The sequence below is a fragment of the Candoia aspera genome, chromosome 1, assembly GCF_035149785.1.
Source record: "Candoia aspera isolate rCanAsp1 chromosome 1, rCanAsp1.hap2, whole genome shotgun sequence".
Taxonomy (NCBI): Eukaryota; Metazoa; Chordata; class Lepidosauria; order Squamata; family Boidae; genus Candoia; species Candoia aspera.
In genome coordinates this window covers 46,951,623-46,975,927 of record NC_086153.1, presented here as the reverse complement: position 1 = coordinate 46,975,927, position 24,305 = coordinate 46,951,623, and the positions used below count along the sequence as shown (strand labels likewise).

Here is a 24,305-nt window from a genome sequence, read left to right as displayed (position 1 = left end):
CAAAACTGATATTAGACTAGATGCTAGAATCAGGTCAGGTTCAAATACACCAAGAAGCCTTTGTGGCTGGATTTCTCAGCAATTTCTTGGGTATTTCTAGATATTGTTGCCCAAGCTTCCTACTGAAAAACAGCTTAGATAAAGAATAGAGCCAATTATGCTAACAAATTCTAATTCTAGGGCTTACTACTAAAACGATATATTGAATTTTCTAAGTATTCCTCTCAGGCTTAAACCAGAAACAACAGTATGCCCTGAGCACAAGAGAATACTTTTGCTGTTTATCATACATTCGCTTTTTAAACAACTGAGTTTGTTGCTAAAACGTAATTAGTCTCCTTGAATAAGCCATGTCAGTATGTATGTATGTATGTATATTTCAGGGCTGCCCAACTCCTTAACAACTCTGTGCAGCTTACAATTTAAAAAAGCAACATATATCCCCAAAAAACCCCAAAACCAGAACACCAACTCCAAATCACACAAACACACCACACGAACCCCTCCACACAGACAAAAAAAGCGTAATACTAATTATTACCAATTTTTGCTGCCATATACACAATACTTGCTAAAGTATTTCCATTCAGGTGAAAGCTCTTTACTGAAGGTAAATTTAACCAGACTGAAAATATAGTAGGCCTTAATGAGCAAATTTCAAACTCACGAAAATCACTCCAAAAACTAGGGGCAGAGTCACATATCTAGAATTCCCAATAGAACAGGACCTTCTCCTGCAAAAGTAAGTCAAGGGTTGGAAAGTTTATCTACAAATGCTCGGTAAGGATGTTCAGTGCTTCAGAGCGTGTAGCAGGTGCTCACACAGAACCTTTCTGCAACTCTTTAAATACAATTAGTCCTCGTTTAGTGACCACAACTTAACGATTTTACTTCAGGTTCCCTTTTTCCCCACTCTCCCGCCCTTTGGAACGTTCACCCTGGTGCTGGGATAATTAGCAAGAAGGGAATTAATGTTTGTATTTACATTTATTGGAGAGGAAGGGATTACAAGAAAGTAAGCAGGCACACAATGGGGCATACACATTGAAGGGAATGTGGTGGCGCTGGCTGTTTGCTAGAGGACTAGAGGCTGGGCTGCAAGTATGCTAGGCAAACAGCCGCACTGGTACATTCCTTTCAATGTGTATTCCCCATTGTGTGCCTGCTTACTCTCTCGTAATCCCTTCCTCTCCAATCTCTCTGCTCTGTGAGGGGAGAAAAAGAAAAAAATGGGTCAGGCTCAGAACAACATGTACTAATTGACTGTAATGGCGAACACATGACAGAGAGAAAGATGCTGCAAAGGTCATGAATGCATGCCTTGGTCGCAAAGTTATTTTTTCAGTACCATAACTTTGAATGGTTGCTGCACGAGGCAGTCGGTTTTATTTTTATTTTTTTGCCCTAAAAGATTTCAGTTTGCTTTTCAATTGAATTGTACAGCTTGTATGTTATATTAAAGGTGGAAAAATTCTGAGGTGATTTATCTTGGTCTGATTTTTTTACATCTCAAAAACTTGGCATTTTAACAGGGGTGTGTAGACGTTTTATATCCACTTTACATGCATGTCCCCCAACCTTCACAGTATCTTTCTGCCTTTAATGCACAGCACTGCAGAATGCTATGCTCACAGTAGATCATGTTGAGATTTTTTTTCAACAGGAAGCAATATATGAAGGTTTTTAAAAAGATACTGAATACTTTCAAAATCTTTTAAGCTGTCCCTTTAATTTAAGAGACCAGTTTTTAACCAAACTGTCTCTAGATCAGGGCTGATCAGATTGGCAGCCTATACCAGTCTGCCCTCTATAGCTGGCTGGGGAATTCTGTGAGTTAAAGTCCACACATCTTAAAGTTTCTGAGGTCGAGAAACACACCTCTATAGCATCTAGCTCATACACTGCTCCAGGCTTCCCCAACGGGGAAACATCTCCAGGGATATATATTTCGTTTCTTCCTGGAAATGAAGCCTACATTGGTACTGACCTAATAAATTATAGTTCTACTAACACAACCCTAAATGTGCCGGTTCTCCCTTAATTTACAGGAAATTTGGTAAGGAATAGAGGAGAAAATAAGTGGCAGTGTTAAACTAGGTGACTACAGCTTCCAAACAGTTTGGAGAGGAGCCACTTTTCTGCACTGTGGAAAAGATCCATCCTGAATAGATTAGCTCTGTATTATTATTTAGGCTACTTCCCTACCAAAAATTCCTTCCATACATTCAATGGAAGCACACATGTACATATGTAAAAACAAACTAACAGCAGCACATTGCCACACAGAGCAACAAAACCTCAACAGCCAAAAAAATCAAATTATGCTGAAGCAAAGGCTCTGAAGAAGGCTGTGTCCGATGTGCAAGGTGATGTCTCAACATGCAGTTGTTAAGACGCCTCTGCTGAAAAACCTAGGCAGATTAACTATAATCAGCGTGTTAGTAACAAGAAAGGCAGAATCTTAAATTTGTACCTTATTACATGAAAAGCAAAAACCTGCAACAGCCCTTAATCAGAAAACCTCAAGTGTAAGCAGAAATCCTTGCAAAAGGAAAGGTGAAAAGGAAAGGGTTGGATTTGGAGCAAGACGAGCTGCTAAGGACAAGACAAGCCTAAGTAACCCAAGCAAGGCTCCTTAGAAGAAATGAGTTTAAGGAAGAGATGTATTTATTTAGTAGAAATGGATAAACACTGTTAATGTGAATAGTGGGGAGAGATCATTCAGCTGCAAAACTTGCTTTATTATAATGTCAAATCAGCATTAATCTGGAAGACCGTTTCAGGCACATTATCTGTAATCAAACTGGAAAAATGTACCTTTGTTTTTCTGCTTTGTAAGTGCTTGTGAGTTCATCAAATAGTTTGCCATTCATCTCCATCAGTGTTTTCAGCACATTATATACCAATGCTACAATGGTCCTAGAACAACAGGGTAAGTTGCAAAAGTATTGTTAAGAGAGATATTCTATCATCTAGTCTGATTATCTAGCTTCTGCTTTCATTCTGCCACCATTTTATGTAAAATAAACAATAGCAATTAGTTTTGAAATGATGGGCTCTGCAAACCTGAAGCATGGACATTAGTGTTATTTGTCTTCAATCAACCAAACTTAAAGCAACAGGGTGACTGAATTATTGATTATCATGGTAAATAGCTGCAAAATTACAATCTAATATAAATCAAAGGCAAGTGTAGGTGCAAAGAGTGCTGCACAAAACTAACACAAAGTACAAAATGCAAGAATATATTCATAAGGGCCTCCTATATTTAGTATTTCAGCTAAAATTATCAATAAATGAAAAATCAAATCAAGGTATATGATTATCTGACTAAAAAAGTGTGTTAAATACTGATTTACTTGAGAGTGATTAGCCATTAACATATGTCAATTCCTTATGACTTACAATAAAAAATTTGACTAATTTTAATACAACATTATTTTGATTATAGAATGCCTTCCTAGGAAGGCTTCCCTGGTACCACCAATTTTTAACTCTGAGAATGAATTTATTGATGTCCATTTTCAGCAGAAACCTCTGCCAGCAGATGCTGTGGATAAGATTTTAGGGACACAGCAAGGAGAAGACAGAGAAGAGTCCCATTAAGTGACTTGAAACCTGCTTACATAATCCTGCATCCCATACTGAGTTTTTAAACTGTTTTATGTAGATTTTCAGCAAAGGATCGTTACCTTGTCGCGGTGCTGGAGCTTGAGCACCTCAATGATGCCATGAGCTAAAAACCGTGAAGGGCCACCCAAGACGGGAAGGTCATGACAGAGAGGTCAGACTAAATGCGATCCCTGGGGAAGGTAATGGCAACCCACCCCAGTATTCTTGCCGTGAAAACTAAATGGATCAGTACAACCAGAGATATGTCGGTATACCATCGGAAGGTGAGACCCCCAGGTCGGAAGATGGTCAAAATGCTACTGGGGAGGAACAGAGGATGAGCTCAACTAGCCCCAGACGTGATGACGCAGCTAGCTCAAAGCTGAAAGGACGGCTAGCGGCCGACGGTGCTGGTGGTGAACGGCGAATCCGATGTTCTAAGGATCAACACACCATTGGAACCTGGAATGTAAGATCTATGAGCCAGGGCAAATTGGATGTGGTTATTGGTGAGATGTCAAGATTAAAGATAGACATTCTGGGCGTCAGTGAACTGAAATGGACTGGAATGGGCCACTTCACATCAAATGACCACCAGATCTACTACTGTGGACAAGAGGACCACAGAAGAAATGGAGTAGCCTTCATAATTAATAGTAAAGTGGCTAAAGCAGTGCTTGGATACAACCCAAAAAACGACAGAATGATCTCAATTCGAATTCAGGGCAAGCCATCTAACATCACAGTGATCCAAATATACGCCCCAACCACAAATGCTGAAGAAGCTGAAGTAGAGCAGTTCTATGAGGATCTGCAGCACCTACTGGACAACACGCCTAAAAGAGATGTTATTTTCATCACAGGAGACTGGAATGCTAAGGTGGGCAGTCAAATGACACCTCGAATTACAGGTAAGTATGGCCTGGGAGAACAAAACGAAGCAGGACATAGGCTGATAGAATTTTGCCAAGACAATTCACTCTGCATAACAAACACTCTCTTCCAACAACCTAAGAGACGGCTTTATACATGGACTTCACCAGATGGACAACACCGAAATCAGATTGACTACATCCTTTGCAGCCAAAGGTGGCGGACATCTGTACAGTCGGTAAAAACAAGGCCTGGAGCTGACTGTAGTTCAGATCACGAACTTCTTCTTGCACAATTTAGGATCAGACTAAAGAGATTAGGGAAGACCCACAGATCAGCTAGATATGAGCTCACTAATATTCCTAAGGAATATGCCGTGGAGGTGAAGAATCGATTTAAGGGACTGGACTTAGTAGATAGGGTCCCGGAAGAACTCTGGACAGAAGTTGGCAGCATTGTTCAGGAGGTGGCGACAAAATACATCCCAAAGAAAGAGAAAACCAAGAAGGCAAAATGGCTGTCTGCTGAGACACTACAAGTAGCCCAAGAAAGAAGGAAAGCAAAAGGCAACTGTGATAGGGGGAGATATGCCCAATTAAATGCAAAATTCCAGAGGTTAGCCAGAAGAGATAAGGAATTATTTTTAAACAAGCAATGTGTGGAAGTGGAAGAAGACAATAGAATAGGAAGGACAAGAGACCTCTTCCAGAAAATTAGAAACATTGGAGGTAAATTCCAGGCAAAAATGGGTATGATCAAAAACAAAGATGGCAAGGACCTAACAGAAGAAGAAGAGATCAAGAAAAGGTGGCAAGAATATACAGAAGACCTGTATAGGAAGGATAACAATATCGGGGGTAGCTTTGACGATGTGGTCAGTGAGCTAGAGCCAGACATCCTGAAGAGTGAGGTTGAGTGGGCCTTAAGAAGCATTGCTAATAACAAGGCAACAGGAGACGACGGCATCCCAGCTGAACTGTTCAAAATCTTGCAAGATGATGCTGTCAAGGTAATGCATGCTATATGCCAGCAAATTTGGAAAACACAAGAATGGCCATCAGACTGGAAAAAATCAACTTATATCCCCATACCAAAAAAGGGAAACACTAAAGAATGTTCAAACTATCGAACAGTGGCACTCATTTCACATGCCAGTAAGGTAATGCTCAAGATCCTGCAAGGTAGACTTCAGCAGTTCATGGAGCGAGAATTGCCAGATGTACAAGCTGGGTTTAGAAAAGGCAGAGGAACTAGAGACCAAATTGCCAATATCCACTGGATAATGGAAAAAGCCAGGGAGTTTCAGAAAAACATCTATTTCTGTTTTATTGACTATTCTAAAGGCTTTGACCATAACAAATTGTGGCAAGTTCTTAGCGGTATGGGGATACCAAGTCATCTTGTATGCCTCCTGAAGAATCCGTATAACGACCAAGTAGCAACAGTAAGAACAGACCACGGAACAACGGACTGGTTTAAGATTGGGAAAGGAGTACGGCAGGGCTGTATCCTCTCACCCTACCTATTCAACTTGTATGCAGAACACATCATGTGACAAGCTGGCCTTGAGGAATCCAAGGCTGGAGTTAAAATTGCTGGAAGAAACATTAACAATCTCAGATATGCAGATGATACCACTTTGATGGCTGAAAGTGAAGAGGAACTGAGGAGCCTTATGATGAAGGTGAAAGAAGAAAGTGCAAAAGCTGGTTTGCAGCTAAACCTCAAAAAAACCAAGATTATGGCAACCAGCTTGATTGATAACTGGCAAATAGAGGGAGAAAATGTAGAAGCAGTGAAAGACTTTGTATTCCTAAGTGCGAAGATTACTGCAGATGCTGACTGCAGTCAGGAAATCAGAAGATGCTTAATCCTTGGAAGAAGAGCAATGACAAATCTCGATAAAATAGTTAAGAGCAGAGACATCACACTGACAACAAAGGTCCGCATAGTTAAAGCAATGGTGTTCCCCGTAGTAACATATGGCTGCGAGAGCTGGACCATAAGGAAGGCTGAGAGAAGGAAGATTGATGCTTTTGAACTGTGGTGTTGGAGGAGAATTCTGAGAGTGCCTTGGACTGCAAGAAGATCGAACCAGTCCATCCTCCAGGAAATAAAGCCAGACTGCTCACTTGAGGGAATGATATTCAAGGCAAAACTGAAATACTTTGGCCACATAATGAGAAGACAGGACACCCTGGAGAAGATGCTGATGCTAGGGAGAGTGGAAGGCAAAAGGAAGAGGGGCCGACCAAGGGCAAGGTGGATGGATGATATTCTAGAGGTGACGGACTCATCCCTGGGGGAGCTGGGGGTGTTGACGACCGACAGGAAGCTCTGGCGTGGGCTGGTCCATGAAGTCACGAAGAGTCGGAAGCGACTAAACGAATAAACAACAATGTAGATTTTTAAGTAGTTGGTTGCTGTCATAGTTTTGACTGCACTCAACAAGTAACATTTTATTGCATTTTGGCTGAAAGGTTGGACCTTGACCACAGCAAAGCATTTGACAAAGCCTCTTATGAAATCCTCAATAAAACTGTAAAATATGGGCTAGATGATATCACTCTTAGATGGATTTGTAATTGGCTGAATGACCACTTATAAATGTCTCCATATCAACTTGGACAGCAGCACAAAGTGGAATGCCACAGATCTCTGTCCTGGGCTCTGTACTGTTCAGCATTTTTATTACTGACCTGGAAGGAGTTAAGGGGATGACTACCAAATTTGCAGATGGCACAAAACTAGGAATACCTAACACTTCAGAAGAGAAAGAGAAGATACAAACATCAACCCAGGCCTAATAAAAGTTCCTCCTGCATCTAATGGGAAAAATGAAAGAAACAAATATACAATGGGGGAGACTTGGCTTGGCAGCAGTACACATGAAAAGGATCTGGATGTTCAAGCAGATCACAACTTAAACATGAGCTTACAGTTTTGATGCAGTTGCTAACAAGGCAAATGCTAGTTTGGAATATATACACAGGAGTATAGAGATCATGGGATCAAGTAATTGTCTCACTCTATTTTGCCTTGACGAGGTCAGTGTTGTGTCCCACTCACAACACTGTGTCCAGTTTGGGCACTGCAATCTAAAACAGATACCCACAAACTAGAAGAAGTTCAGAGGAAGGCTACCAAGGTGATATGGGCTGGAAATGAAGTCCTGTGAGGAATGGTTAAAGGAACTGGATAGATTTAGCCTGAAAAAGCAGATTGAGGGGAAATAAGTCATCAGGTAATATCTAGAGATGTGTCCTCTTTTGCCCTGAGGGGCACAACCAGAACCCTAGGGTGAAAGTATAGGGAAGTAGATTCAGATTAGCTATGAGGGGGAATTTCCTATCATTAGAGCTGTCAATCAGTGGAACAGACTGCCTCATGATGAGGCATCTTCTCCTTCACTGGAGGTCTTCAAACAGAGGCCGGATGGTCATCTATCAGAAATGCTCTAATAGATCCTGCACTGAGCAGACAGTTTGCACTAGGTGAACTGAGGTCACTTCCAACTTTATGATTTTATGACAATGCATAATAAACTATTTCAAAACACATCCTACAAGTAGCAATATCAATGATTCAGCACTTGCAGTTCTGTGCAGAGTTGTTTTTCCATGCATTTTCATCACACCATATACATTCTTTTAACATGGTGTGTATGCCCAACAAACCAAAAGATTTAAGACAGACTAATGCACAATACATAAAGGCATTTTAAAAGACTAAACAATAAGTACATACGGATTCCAGTGTTCTTTGGAGATCTTATATAAACTGCCAAACATAATTGGCAAAATTGTATCAATGTTCTCTTCAATCAGACCAAGAATGTACTCATTATTCCAAAAGTACAGAGCCCTTTCTGCAATCTGAAATACACATTTTAAAATATCAGGACAAGAAGATTGGATAGTAGCAATTTTTAAATTTTGAAAATCTCAAGTTATACCTGAAAATGTGAACTTGACACACACTTTGCTATCTGTTTAAAGAGAGGCTCTTGTATTTTTTTGAACTGTGTTGGTTCTATTACATCCAGAATTTCTTCAATTTCACCTAAAAACATGACCTGTTACAAGGAAAAGCATTTAGGCAAGAAAGGTTTGTATAGTAACATCATTAGCCAGAAAGACAAATGTCTAAAAAATACCATTTTTTCTAGGATTTTCTGTAATCTATGCACATGTTTTTTTTATATATATAAAGTATCCTTAATTTGATACAAATTACTGAAACAAAATACTAGTAGGTATATCTTGTTCTTACATGAAGTGTCTTACCGAGATTGCCTACAAATTCTTCATCCTTTGAATATCAGTAATGCTACAGATCTGATATTCTTAGAACTATCTACTGACATGCTCTAGTAAATGGTTTTAAAATTACCCAAATTAAAAATTCCTAGGCTTTTATATGGATACATACAGGTTTACATGGACACTGAGGTTGTGATTCAGAGCTAAGCAGTTGTAAGCACAAATATCCTGCAGCAACTATGATTAAAATAACATATAATTCAGAAACTCCATACTCAACAACATGACTAAAATTCTGTAAAACAAAATGTGAACAGTATTTATATATGCCTACGCATTACTACACATAACACTATGTACAGTACCACTATGTCATGTGAGCAGGTACAAATTCTCTAAAATAAGTACCTTTTAAAGATAGGCTTGCAACGGTCACTTTATTCTTAAAAGATAACTATTTCTGATTTAACACAATGTAATTACTCATTTCTTAAGAATATGCAGGGCACATTTCCTCCCTGCCTGAAATTCACATGCAAGACTCAGATCTGGTTTTCTTTCCTTTCTCAAAAGTCCATAAATGGGCAGCATGCTAGAAAAGGAATGAAAACTCTGCAAATTCCCCTTAAAAGCATACTTTGAAGTGTATCAGCCTGGGAAGTGTGCATTGGTAGGAGATACAAAGAAAACTCATGTTCTCCATAATGCCCCATCATGCTGCCTTACCACAAACAGGTGACTCTGGGAAAGTGACTAAGAACTCTAAATCCCACAGGATTCCTCCAGAGAAGGGTCATGCTTAAGGCCCTGCTGAGCTGTACTTCATTAATTTTAGTATGAGTTAGAAAAATATTCAAACTTACCTCTTTCTGGCTGCATGTTTTTGGCCAAAATTTCAGCAATCCTCTAATAACCTGGGTTGCAAAAATAAAAACTCATCAGGACATACTTATGAAAACTTAAGTTTTCAATGATGACAATTCCACATTTAAATTTACTTAATTCAATAATTTGATCAATGTATTTGACAGTGGTGTAGCTTCAAAAATGGATTTTGTTCCAACTATACTGCAAAGTTTTTTCATTATACATTTATAAATGAGAGGTCACAGATTAGTGAATTACTGGATTCACTCATCACATTAAGCCATAGTAGCTTAACAATGATTTCTTGAATTTAAGGATAATTGACTGGGTTCATACGATAAATGCAAACACACCACATTAGGGTTTAGTGAGACATGCCTCCATGTAACTTTTTTTTTTAAAAAGATCCTTGCATATTCTCTAGAAGTTCTACCACCTGACCCTTCCCTATTTAAATGCCCAGAGTCGTCGCAACACAAGATGGGTGGTGAAGAAATATGACAAATAAATAAATTTCTCAATCATTCCTTAACCAGAGTTTTCTGGGAAACATACAATTAATAGAAAATAAGTCTATTGATTACTATTATTCACGTATAGCTATATATCATTTTCAGGATAAAAGGCTGCATGCCCTTCAATGCCACCAGCTGCTGAAAAATACAGCCATTCACTGTGTCACAGCCTGAGTAATCTTTGCTCTATACAGTTGTGAGGAAGGGACATGGGTTCTAAAAAGTCTTCATTTCCAATGGTTTCTGGAGAAGCATTCATCTCCAGCTCTTCTCTGACATGTGGTCATGATTCCCTAAATTTCTCAAGAGCCCTGGTCCAGAAGAGTCATCACTTTCTCCTCGTATCAGAGGGCTCTTTGGAGGCTGTCCTGACAACTCCATTTTCTGCTAAAGATCCCAATATTCGCTCCTTGTTGTCAAGTACATATGCAAATGAGGAGATGCAGTTAGACCTAGTTCTATAGGAAGAGTATGGGGACTAACCCAACTACCTCCTAACACATTGTTCTAAACTTCAGTGCGGTGTAAAGAAATGTTCCCTAGTAAGATAACTTTTGAATTAAGACAACAATATTTTATGGCCCAGGAAACCAACTTGGTTTGCCAGCTCTGCTACTGTGAAACTCACCCTAAACCACCCTATCTTAACTAATTAAGAGAGTTAATAGCTAAGCTGACAGAACTTTTTAAAGCAAGAGTAAAATATAGCTAAAGCCAAGCTTTAATTCTTGAAAGGGTGCATTGAGTTAGGTAAAAATTTAGAGTCCAGATGTGATGCAGCAATGTTTGTTTCTTTTTACATCTGCCACATTCATCTATAAAAATCAGTGCGATTTTTAAATTAGGAAATGCCACACTGGCGAAAGGAGATGATTTCTATCTCATCTCATCCCCTACATCTGATTGTTTCATACAGCTTCTCCCTCATCCTATATTTCAAGCTGAGATAGAAAAAATACTTCCTTGCACAAGACAGCAACAAGGTAAAACAAGGAAGGGAACCCCTCTCACCTAATGCCATATTATTATAGAAGTTCTGCTCCTACCCTTTTACTCTGAATGGGGCAGACTCAAATAAAAACACACATAGCTACAGTCATTCACTAGTTTATCCTGGAGAAGAAATGGCACATACTGATGCTTGAAACACAAATTAGATGTGAAATTTTCAGATTTTTTTTTAAAAAGTTCAAAAACCCTGTTGCTCTAAAGTAATATATTCAATAAAAATGATTACTTAATAAATAAAATGGCAGTTTGCAAGCTTTTAAGCAATTGTAATGAACATTTAATTACCTGGAATAAACTACTGCACACAATGGAACTTGCTTTTCAGTAAACAGGCATATGATTATTCTAGTCTACTTTACAATAACAACAACAACAACAACAATGTTAAAAATGTTCAGGTGTATGTTATGTTTATACAGTTGCAGTCTTCTCTATTGTTATGTATAGCCACAAACTTTATGTAACCAATTCACGAAGCTATAAAAATAAACCATAGAACTCAATTTCATTAACGTTTTAGAATAATTTTCTCCTGACTGGAACTGATAACAGATGATATCAGTTGGGGGAGGCTGTGTTAGAATATTCTTTGTTCTAAAGTTGCTAGTACAGTATCCTCAGCTTTCCCCTTATTCACCCCATTATTACATATTATTTTATCAGCATTCTAAAGTAAGGGCCACTTCTGATAAGTATCTGTTCAATCCTATCTATTTAAACAATTTACAGTTTTGAATGTGTATCTGTTGTATTAATATAATAATTACTGTACTCATAAATATAGTTATTGGATAAGCAGATTCAGTATGACAGCACAAGGACCAAAGGAACTGATTTTAGGAATATCTCGAGAGTTAAAACACACTGTATAAACAGTAATGGAAAGCTAATGACTTGCTTAAGAAACTACTTCTAAAGTCAAGCAAATGAAGATGCCAGGATTCTGGACAGGGTTTGCCAAGGACACTAACTAAGTGTCTTCCATTAACTTCTGGGGTACATATATGGTCAAGTCTCCCATTCCTATTCTATTGATGCGTTATAAATAATGGCAGGATCTATATAGGCTGCATATGAATTATGAGTTCTTGCTGCAAACTCTAGCTGCTGAACCACATTGGTGCAGAGGTTTGGATAATCACTATTCCCTGGCCTGCTAGATCTAAGTTAATGAAAGTTTGAGCTGTATTGCAAAAGTTCAGAGACAGTCAAAAACAACAATACTTACAGGCTCTGTTAATGTCATATCTTTTTCCAGGAACTGAACAACACAGTATGCCAGCTTTAAAAAAGTTTTTAAAAAATTAATAGTTTATTACAGCATTACTAAATTCTTATAATTAAAAAAAATCTTTAAAAAAAAGATTTATCTGCGACAAATTCTTTGAGTAGTCATCTGTCATTCATATGTATGGTTTTCTGCCTGTGTTCAGCCTCTTCTGGAACCTTATAGACTTTACAAACATTTGATGGGAATACCATCCTCTCTGTATACCAAGCATATCTAGGCATGAACCCTACCGACGTTTTTAGTTTCAAAGATTGGTACAGCAATCCCTTTGATGAAGAGGGAAAAACTGATGTCACCTGGCAATAAGTAAATTTGGAGGGCTGGTTGTATAAATTCACAGATGACCACTCAAAGAGCTTATGAGAATTGTATGAGGTCCTGGGTTGCCAAGAGTCACTGAGAGTCAGGCATCATACAATTGTCATCATCAACATCATCAGTTACACCAGTTCTTCTTCATTGTGATCTCTGTAATTTACACGCAGGGGTACATAGCCATTTGTTGCCCCAAAATGGGATGATGTTTGTAAGATGAGAGAAGTGAAGACTGTTCTGTCAAATGCTGCTTTTAGGGTGGGGGGAGGGGGGCTAAATATTCAAGCAGCAGCACTGAAGAAACACCCAAAGTTCAGACCATGTAGCTGTGCAAAAGAACTCTGGCAAAAGGATCTTGTGAAGAAAGGCTCCAGAAGTTGCTACCACTGTTGAGGACTGAACTTGGATACCCAGTAAGCATCGCTAGTTAGTCCTACTGATATAAGTTTAGTTGAAAAGCCATAACATGAAACATCTGCCACTTCAGAGAGTTATTCCTTTTCTGCCTACTCAGTGTAAGAGTTTGTGACAGAGTTTCGAAGTAAAAGATTTCTCATCTATTTGTAAATGGAAAGGAAGCAAGGCTGAATTCTTTACACTGTGAGATGCAATGAATCAAAGTCTGGTTCGTAAACTTGTCCCCAGTGGAGGGATAATAGTGCTTGAAGAGGCAGAGATAATTTTTGTGAGCCAGATGTAACAGTGGAGTATACTATTGCCAAGGTACTCAGGATGGATAAGAATGCAGTTGCTTGAATCCTTGCAGTTCTTTGCAAGTACCCTGATTATCAAAGGGACTGAAAGGAAAGTAATTAGAGTAGAGGCCTATCCAGGAGGAAAAGCATTGCCAAGACACTGAACCTGTCCCTTTTCTGCTGAAGAAGCAGAGATATTGTGTGCTGCTTCAAAACACAAAAAGATCAATTGCCAGATTGTACTAACAACCCTTGATAAGGGCCTTAATTGCAGAATGTAGCTCCAATTCTTGAGTAACCAACCAGATTCAGCTGAGTTTGTTGGCCAACATGCTGTTCTCTCCAGCCAAATGGATCTTCATGAAGTTAGCTTGATGACACAACAGTGCCACAGCTGAGAGATGAAATTCAAAAGCAGAATAAATTTTGTGACACCTATCCTAATTAGGGAGCAGATAATCACAGTGCTGTCAGATTTGACCTATCTGATCCTGGGGTAAGCCTTGAATACTTGACGTACTTCCTACACCACTAATAGCTCCAGTCTGCTGACATCAAAAGACCAGCTACAATCATTCATTTTTATTGTGCCCTACCTCCTTCTATTCCCTGCTTCCTTGATATTCTTCATCATCATAATCATTCAATTTTTCTAAGAGTCTATGAAGAAAAGGAGCATTTGAATCTACAAAAATGCCAATGCTAACTAAAGGAATTAGCAGGATCCACACATAAGTACTTATGTAGAAAAGGTAAGAATCTAGCCAAAATCCTTTAAGATCTAGAAGATTCTGAACAGAATTTCATGCAAGAGTAAAACCCTTTTTCATGAATCACAAAGACCACAACAAAGAAGCAACTAAGGTGTAATATGAGACCTATATACATGATTATAAACCTATAGAGAAAGTGTAACTCAGTTAAATTACTATACTATGAGCTAAGTTCCAGAGTCAGATTCAGTTCTTGGGCTTATATAGTATCTACTCCCTGCTCAGCATTTAGAAATGAACAGCCAATCTAAGAGGCATCCATTTAAAGAGAACTTATTCTCAAAGATCCTCTCACATTCATATAAATGGAATATTTCCTTGTTGCTCATGCAAACCCTAGGTATGTCTTCAGTTTTTCTCTGGGGAGAGTTGGGATTGAGTTTGAGGGAACAGGGCAAAGAAAAAGATCCAGAGGAATAATCCAATAGGAAGAATTTGAGCTTCATCAATATAACAGCACCATTTCAATATGTTTGAGATAAATATCTCAGTATATTGATCCCAATATGTTACAATTTATTCATTTATTAGAAGAATACATATTTTAATATATTATAAAAGTAACCAAGAAATTTCTTACTATTTTATTAACTTTTGTCCAATTATTTTTAGTACCTATCACCAGATCTGATCACTGGGCAAAATGATTGTACATTGAAATGGCTTCCAACATTACCACTTTTCTTCCTAATTTTAGCTCATAAGATTATAGTAGAAGATGTTCAGACATAGAATTTCTTCATTTCTTCAGTGCAATCTATTTTGTAAATCACTACAACTGTATCCTTGAGGATTCTATACTCAAGCCATTATATATTAAAGTAGCATTTTAAATCTTCAGTTTTTAAGAATAAAGACTCTTGTAAGCATCATATAGCACATGGACCACAATGAATGACAACACCAACTCAGCTGTCAAGCACAGAAAGGGAACATTTACCCAAGTGCCACACACTGATAGCATCATCAGATGACTCTCAGAAGGCAGATAATTACTGTTTAATGTTATTGGTTAGTACCCTATTTAACTCTTGTATCAAACACCTTGGGAAGCAGAGATTTCAAGCTATGCCTCTAAAGTGCATACAGGTAATTTATTTTTTAAATTACAATGTACAGATAATCTATAATAGATACTGTAAATTCAAAAGAACAGATCAAGTAGTTAAGGAAAAACATTTTTTTTACAATGCTGGTTCATAAAGACCCTAGGCAGAGTGCAAGTAAATATTCATTCTGATTTTCCACTGTGTGAAATATATTAAAAACTATGTATCTTTAAATAGTGACCCTCTCCCAAAAAGTCAGTCTGCACAATTAAATCTGTTTAGCCACAACATTACTTCAGCTTCAACATGCAATAATATTTTATTCTCTCAGATCAACATACCTGTGCATGAAATAACGCTAATCCCTTTGCAGTATGCATGGGAATAAGAACCTTCAGAAGGAATTGTTTATGTTCGGCTTTCAGTGGCAATGCAAAACCATTGATAATACTGGAAAAAAATGAATTAGACACGAACACTTACTGTAGTGCAGCAATACATGTAATAAATGTATTATTTATTGAGTTGAAATTTTATTTTTAAGACTGTGAATAACACTATACCTTTTACAAATACATAGAACAAGACCAGCTCTATTTTCCACAGGGCAACAAGGACCAGTTACTTTTCCAATCTTGTTTCTGAAATTAGTGGCTACAAACCAGCAAATCCTAGGCACTGCTTATCAAGCTTGGTTCCCCATATCAGCACCAACTGCACATCCCACCAACCAGAAAAAAAGTGGTTTAAGTATGATAGAAATTAAATCAGAGCATATTCATTACTCCAATTTGCACCAACTTGGGATCATTTCTAACACTTTATTCACTGTATGAAAAAGATCATAGATCAAGAAAACACATCTGAACTGCAAGAAAATTGTTAACTGTTCCATGGAATGTAAATTAATTACATGCAGTTTATGGACCTCCTACAACTTTATGCAAGAGGATTTCCACTAATATCATAGGATTTTCATTTCCTTTTCTTTCCTCCCCTTCTTCTCTATTCCAAATCCTCCAAATCCTGTTTGAAAGGGGGAAATGAATCCATCAGGCTGGCAGGGTCTGTTCTATTGCAGACGCATACTGTACCATTGCATACTGCCTTACATGTTTTGTTTGTTGGTTTATAGAAGATATCCCCACATAGCAATTCTGCAAGTCATCTGAACTTCACAGTACCCCTACTTAATGTTTTGTAGAAGCATATTTACTCAAAAGCCTGGTTTTCTAAGACGAGTACCAATGTCCATATGGTGTCTTCTTGCAAACCACTTGGTCCTCTCAAGAGTATAATAATCCCAAGAGCTCATTTCAGTTACATTATCTCCCCTGCAGGCCTAAAAATAATTGGGGTGGTGATGATAATTGTAACCACTGGTTTAAAAAAAAAAAAGCACCAACCCGGATGCAAACTTCTGTCCTTCCTGACCGCAGTGAAAAAAATCAACCTACCTTCCCAGTATCTCAAGTAGCTCAGCAACACCATTGAAATGTTCTGTTTCATATATAAACCTGTTTAAAAAATTGCAGTTAATGTTTGAACAAAAAGGAAAGAGGAAAATGCAATTAAATATTAAAAAGTTCTACACTTGACAATTGAGGGGTTATTATTTTTCTTGAAAACTCTTAGCAGAACTGCACCTCACATTTGAAGTGCACTTAAGATAAGTGCAAGGGGATTGCCTTAAAATAGATACCACACAGTACTGGGAAAGATCCAGAGCAGATCACAACTATCAAACTAAGCCTTCAGAACAGAAAGGGGCAACCTGCAGCTCACATGTGGCCCCAGATAACCCCTTTTCTAGCTCCAGAGCCCCCTTAGAATCAAGGCATAAAATGGATGCCTTAAGTTTTTGAATCCCTTGCAAACCTTCATAACTAAGAAAACCCCAAGTAGTCAAGTCATTTTTTTCTGTGGGAGGGTTGAGGACAAACTGATTGCCCAAAGCACTACAGAAGTTTAAGGTGCCCACTTTGCACCATGACACCACCCCACCCACCTCCTCAATGCAGGAAAAAAAAGTGAGACCTCTAGGCTACATCATTCTTGTGATATCATATACCACCCTCAGCCCTGCATTCCCTCCCAGGAATGGAACAAGACCAAAGTGCAACCTCCAAGCCCATCCTTGCTTTATAAAATAAAAGAAATATTTATAATCCCATACCATGTTATCCTAGCACTAGAAATGGAAAGTTAGGATATAATGCTACATCTAGGTATTTTGTATCAAAGACCATTTGTATTTCAAACAGCTGTCAAGAATGTTCCGTTCAATTCGAGCTTAACATTTCCCCAATCAATAATGAGACCTAATTATTAATGATGTAATCGTATTTTTATCTAGTTACACTAGTAGTATGATTTGGATCTAATGTCTCCCAACTGTGAATAGAAGGACTCTATTAATCTGTGGGAAACTTCCTTTCCAGCAAAGCATTTCCACTGGTAGCTGGAGAAAGTATACTAATTGGTTCCCTGCTTCCAAGAAAATGTTGCAGTTCTTCTAGGGCAATGTGGGAGATGATGCTAAGAACTACAGAGGGAAGAAAAGATCAGATATCCTCATCCTGCTTTCTGCTATCAAGAATGTTCTAACTTGAAGTCTTTGGGGATTTCCTCCTGCAGGCAAATTAGAAGTGTTGAATAGAACATGGCATGGTGCAGGCTTTTAAGAACACTTGTTTCTTCATAAGGCAAATAGCAGCTCCACAAACAACTAGTAATATTTCTTATAGTACCTTCCAATATTTTTATGTTCTACTACGAAAATTTCCAGTATTATGGTAGTTGATTAGTGTATGAGTAGATAACCATCCTGTAGAATGGTAGAAGTCCTTAGAAGCATGATACCTGTGCTCACTTCATACACTACACCTTACTTCTGGGTTTCTCCTTGCCCAATAAATGCTATCAAAATGGTGTGGGGTTTTCAGTTACAGTGCCTACCAGGAGTACACACTGTGAAAAAATAGAGAAATCCTCTCAAGAGTGGTGGTGGTGGTGATTTAAAATCTGACCTAATGACATGACATAATATAACATCTGTATCTCTCTGTATGCACCATTCTGATAGCACTTCTAAGATATCCTTTACTGCAAATGCTGAATGTCAGGATAGCTCCTAAAGCTAATGCATTGCATATAGCCTTCTAAAGTGCAAAGGTATGTGTGTTTAATTCCTGGTAGAACCCCACAGAATAACATCTGGCTACCCTTGTCCAATGAATAGCTTTTAGCAACTGTCTAAAATGCATCCAGTTAATTTTGGCTCATGAAACCCCGTATTTCTAACAAGTCCAGTTGCTATCTCCAAAAGTCTGTCACAGATTCTCGGCCATGTATTAATGTGACCAAACTCAGCGGGTGGCTGATTTAAAATGCACAAATGTGGTTTACAAAGTGCTACTTCACTGAACTCCTGAGGCAAATGTGTATTTTGCCCAGTTGTCTAGGGCTATTCAATAGAGTCTTTCCTTGGCAGCTTGCCTTTGAAGTTTGTCTTTTCAAAAAGAAAAGAAACCCTTTGCATGTGCTCCTTTCCCAGTGCCAAATGCTTTCCATAGAGCAGTGACTGAATATGAACTTCCAGTTTCTTGCATTATTTTACAAACTGTAATTGCTGCAGCTGACTCTTGCATGCTCAAGGTCAAAACCTAGTCCTTTATGTACATAGCAGGAAAAATATATGTATGCATATATGTATCTGGAAGTAAATAATTCTTTAAGTGTGCACAGAAGAGTACCATACTGGATATAACACTCTGGATAAACCTTTTTAAAATATTACTTTTGGGAGAAACCCTTTAATTGTTTAACCGTTTAACTGTTTAACCCTTTTATGTGGAGTTTAATTCCAAATATGTTATTAGTGCATTACGAACTTGTGGGTTATTAATTTTGTACTTTTTAAAATACAGTATATATGCAAAACCTGGTAGTAAGTTTGTAAACAATATATATTATACCTGAGAAAAATATTGTTGATTTGTTTCCTGATGAATGCTCTTAATCCAAGAAATTTGCCATAAATTCGATGAAGTACTGTTTTTAGAAAGTCACGCTCTCGTGGATCTTCACTGTCAAAAAGCTCCAATAGCTATTAATAAAGAATTGTTTATTACCTCAATTCTCTAGTGTTAAAATACCAAATGCAGTAAGCACTAATTGGCATACAAATTCAACCAAATTTGTTCCACACCTGCCCACATAAAACCTAATGTAAGGATGGCTTCAACAATATAATGCCAACAACGAACAGTGCAAATGTATGGCAGGGAGTTCACTGGATAAACCTTTATAAATTAGGTCAACTTTAGCAAGTATTTAGATAGATATGCAAACAGCCTTACTGGTCATAGGAAAACAAACTCAGTAACAAGGAAATGCTGAACTAGGACTAACCGAACCGCAACTACTGTGTGAGGCAGTAATTATTCCTAACAAATGCATTATGTATTGCCTCATCTTAAAATAAGAAACAGAACTAATATTATTTAATAATGCATTTCTATACCTTAATAATGATTACATAGTATACACAAATCCCACTATACAGTTATAATTTTAAAAATCAAACCACTTCAATGTGACACAGGGTGACAGTTCAATAGTGGCAATATTAAATGCTTTATAATCACTGTTTATTTCTCCCTCTATTTAACAGTATAAAGAATAGTGGTTAGAATGCTGATATCTGATTTGAAGGAAATTGCTCATGGGGCACTCTAGCTGACAATTTTCACCTGTACTCCTCTATCACCCCACATTGTGCTACAGACTGTTTGGAACTTATTCTGCAACAGTAGGTAGAAAGGAAATGTGTGCACACTCTCCAACAGTGGGAGCGGGATGCTTTTGTACTCTGCAACAGTATGGGAAGGAAGATACGCAACTGCTTTGCAACACTCTGAGTAAAGGGAATGAGACAGCTCAAGAGGAGGAGTAGCTTAAAAAAAATGTCATTCCTTCCCTTTCCATACTGTATGAATATGCTTGACTAAAATATTCCTGTGAAACAAAATTGGTCTTCCATCCACAAAAGAAAGAATCTACATTCAAAAAACCAATCTGAGCTAAAACTAAGAGTATATTATATATTTCAGGTGAATATTTACCTGCTGTACAAATTTCTGGTCAATATGACGTTTTGCAATGCTAGGTTGGAAATCAGGACTTTCTAAAAACCTTAGTAAAAATTCATACACCAGCTATGAAAGAGTAAAATAAAAATGTTTTTAAAAAAAACACACAAACTTTCATATGCAATTCATTTCACATATATTAACAAAGCCCATTAGAAGATAACATAAATCTATTTCAGTAAAATTCAACGTGCTAATATTAGCATACCGTATTAACTCCTCAACAGTTCAGGCTCTTAAGACCACATATTCTCTAGCCTACTACTATAACCTTTAAGCCGCAAGAACAGCTTCTCTCGAGTCTGGTTTAGAAAATTGTTGAGAAATCAGAAGTGCTCTGAGGTTTCCACATTATTTTCTCCCACTTGGTCTTTTGCATTTTTCTTCTCTTCCTATTCAAGACACAGCCCTTCCTTTTTCAGTGCTATTTTTTGTATTATAACTGCACCAAGTTCAACACTAACCAGTTACAGTATCTCTGAACTGAGTTTGTGAAGGACTTTTTAAAAAACATTAATTACTGGGGCTAGTTCCATGCTTAATGCTTCCAGTTGTTTTCAGGCAATTACGCTTCTTAAAAGCTTTCTTTAGAGCCGAAAGAAGCTTACCACCACCACCACCCAATATAAGTGCCACAATCCTCTTGCCAACCCTCCTCAGGGCAATTACACTTAAAAAAAGTATTCTAGAGGTGCCAATAAAAGCTTTATTTCAAAGCTTTATTATGCAGAAGTAAGTTTGCCTCCAGTCACAGTTTCTGGCCCTGCCCAACACTAGATGCAAGTTAAAACACAAAGAATTCAATCTACAGTAGCTAAGGCCAGAGGACATAGTCAGTAGCACCCAAGGCAGGAGCAAGTTACAGAATGAAGATAAAGAAGAAACAAGGTTTTATTTGGTAATATTAAAAAAGTAACTTTTTTGATAGCAGAATTTTAAAAGGTAAGAACTGCATGAAAAAGAAAAAGGTAAAATGTAAATCAAAACAAGAGAAACAACATTTCAGAACACTGGAAGATAAAAATCAGGTGTCCATATGGAATGGTTTGAAAACTGGGATTCATGAGCATACAGAAAATGTATACTGTATATTGCATTTGCAGAACTGATAGGGGGTGACAAGTATACAATTTTAGGGCTACCTGATCTGGACTGCAGAAATCCAGATGACCACTAGTATAGCAGCAAGACATAGAAAACATGACTTTTTCAGGTGTTTGCTTAGATTTTGCATCCCCAATCTGTAGTCCTAATAAACCTGGCATGAATATTAACAGATGAACTTGGAAAAGTTACCTGTATATGGGGCCATGAAGCTTCTAATGTAGGCTCATCCTCTTCTGGATCAAAATCTGGATTTTCACTTGGAGGAAGTGTTCTAAAGATATTAGAGCTAATCTAGGGGAACATAGTCACATTTTAAAAGCTACATTCAATCTGATTTTTTTTAATGCAATGAATAAAGTACATTTGTGACCACATACCCATAACCATAAATATATACTAGTTCACATGCAACTGCAAAATACTTTCAAGACCATTGGTTCATCTAGTCCAATATGGTTTCTACTCATTGGCAACAACCTCTCCCAACATTGCTATCTAATTGGCAGACTATGGACTGAATCTCATATTTAACATGAATGCCCTCTACAGTCTCTGAAAACAGATATATCTAAGACAAGTAAAGCTTTAAAAACATGGGATTCCAGATTCTAAGTACTAAAAAGGTAAGGGACATAAAATGGCAGCAGATCGCTTCCTTTACTGAATTTTCTAGCATTCATTTGGGCATTCAAATAAATGGATCTGCACACTGTGCAATATATTCTTTGGAATCCTCTAGCTGACCAAAACTAAACCCCACCTTTTATTTCTGTGCATGCCTAAAGAAAATGCTTCAGTTCCTTGAGCCAACACAGAACCTCAAGACACAACTGCCTGTCAAGAGGCCAGGAAATAAGTTGTATAAATGCATGCATGGTCACTTGAAGAACTAGTTGCAAATACGCAACCTGATTTTCTTCAATGGAGTCTTCATGCAACACACAAATGGTAGTTACTGGATGCAGTCAGTGAAGGATGTAAGGTAAAATTGCTGTCCTGAAAGCTACCTTGTTTTTGCTTTGGTATCCAACTTATAATGAATGACGGTCAATGGTTGTGATCACGATGTAGCTCAGCAAATGTTTGGCAAGAATCCTGTAAGGCAGGCAGAAAAAGCAACTACAGTCCTAGTCAAGTGAGCAACATTCCTCTGCAATATGGATAAACCTGCTATTTGGTACACCAGATTGATGGTGTCAGTCTTTCAACAGGTGATACCCTAAGATGAAAACAGCTGTCCCTCTTTTAGGCCTAGATGGTAAACTTAGAGCCGAAGAGTCAGGCAGAAGGTTAAGTTCTTTACAGGTAAAAAGCAAGCATGCTACTGACAAAGATAAACTTTAAGGAAGATTCTAGTTGTAATGAAGTGTTGGAAAAAGGATATGTGGAGCAATTTCATGAATCATGTAGAACTAAAAAACTATTTTAGGTAACAGGGAGATGTCTAGTCAGAAAAGGACTATGCCTGTATAAAAGATATCAGCTTAAATGTTTTGACAGAGCTCTAGCTAATCTCCAAAACAATGCTTCCTGATGCAGAATGAACGGGTGAATTTCACTATCAATGACACTGTGACACTGACACTTTCAAGGGAAAAGATGTTGTTGTTAGCTGCTGTCAAGTCGTTTACAACTCATGGCGACCCTATGTATAACAGAACAAAATGCTCTTCGGTCTTGCGTCAAAAGCCTGACTGTTCCGATGTTTGCATCCATTGTTGCAGAAATTGTATCAATCCATTGCATTGAAGATCTTCCTCTTTTCCGCTGGCCCTCGACTTTACGGAACACGATGTCCTTTTCAAGCGATAAGCTTATGGAAATATACTATAGGCAGTATTTCTCCATGTTTTGATGTGATCAGTTTAATTATCCATTTCTAAACCAAATAGCTCTGTCCCTCTTTTGATGGGCAGATCTTCAATTCTATTCTGGGCATCTCTAGAAAAGCCAGAAAATTGTAGGCGAGGATGTATTCTCAGCCAAAGAGCATTAATCAACACCTTAGAAGTGGAATTGGAGTAGCAATATCTGAGGATGAAGATGGATGAAGAAACTGAGGATGTAATCTCAGAGTCACCATCTTCATTCCCTGATGTCTCACAAACTACCTGCTAAGGAAGAATATTTGAGACTGCAGGAGCAAATATCTAAACTTCTGCAAAGGATAATAATACCAAGGCAAGAACAGTGACTCAAAAAATCAGCAGTATTGCTGGCTTCAGTACTACAGAAAAGAAAGGTATCACTGGAAGTAACAGGTTGTGGCATGCAGATAACTACGTAATAGATGTAAGAATAGGGATGGAAAATTACTCTGGTAGGAATATTGTGATGATCAAAAAAATTGGTTGTGGATAATAGCAAGAACTTGCATATACACAGTCAGAAGAACAAAACAATCAAAACAACTGATTGTCTCATGCAGGGGAGTATGCAACAACATAATTAATTAAAGTGATATAAATGATGTATGATTCCAATAATGTGTGGAATGTGGAAATCCAAGAGACACTCTTGAATTTGGTAAGACTCACTGGTATCAAGAGCAATACTATGATGGAAAGTAACTATGGACAGAATGTCTCAAATTAGGGTAACAGGAATTATTATTCTTAATGAATGAATTTCATGGATGCTACAGAACAATCTCCAGTTTCTCCTTAGGGGAGAGAAGCATTATTTGCCTTTGAATCTGGTGAGAAAACCTCAGTAGCAGTAACCTCCACAAGAAGACTTTTTACAAGAAACTTTAAACATTTCTTTTGTTCTGTTAATAATT

The 24,305-nt window shown here is 37.8% G+C and overlaps 1 protein-coding gene across 2 annotated transcripts in view; it reads right to left on the bottom strand.

Annotated features, from left to right (window-relative positions):
• Positions 1-24,305, bottom strand: part of PPP2R5A (protein phosphatase 2 regulatory subunit B'alpha) — a 50,707-nt gene that overhangs the window by 2,022 nt on the left and 24,380 nt on the right. Inside the window, exons 3-12 of one of the 2 annotated variants that reach the window (XM_063303235.1) lie at positions 21,713-21,814; positions 20,390-20,482; positions 19,241-19,371; positions 16,721-16,780; positions 15,605-15,713; positions 12,369-12,422; positions 9,611-9,661; positions 8,441-8,560; positions 8,233-8,360; positions 2,818-2,919 (exon numbers count right to left, since the gene is read on the bottom strand). In XM_063303235.1, coding sequence (XP_063159305.1) covers positions 2,818-2,919; positions 8,233-8,360; positions 8,441-8,560; positions 9,611-9,661; positions 12,369-12,422; positions 15,605-15,713; positions 16,721-16,780; positions 19,241-19,371; positions 20,390-20,482; positions 21,713-21,814 — 950 coding nt within the window. The remainder of the gene's footprint in view (positions 1-2,817; positions 2,920-8,232; positions 8,361-8,440; positions 8,561-9,610; positions 9,662-12,368; positions 12,423-15,604; positions 15,714-16,720; positions 16,781-19,240; positions 19,372-20,389; positions 20,483-21,712; positions 21,815-24,305) is intronic. The other variant, XM_063303244.1, reaches the window with a different exon arrangement.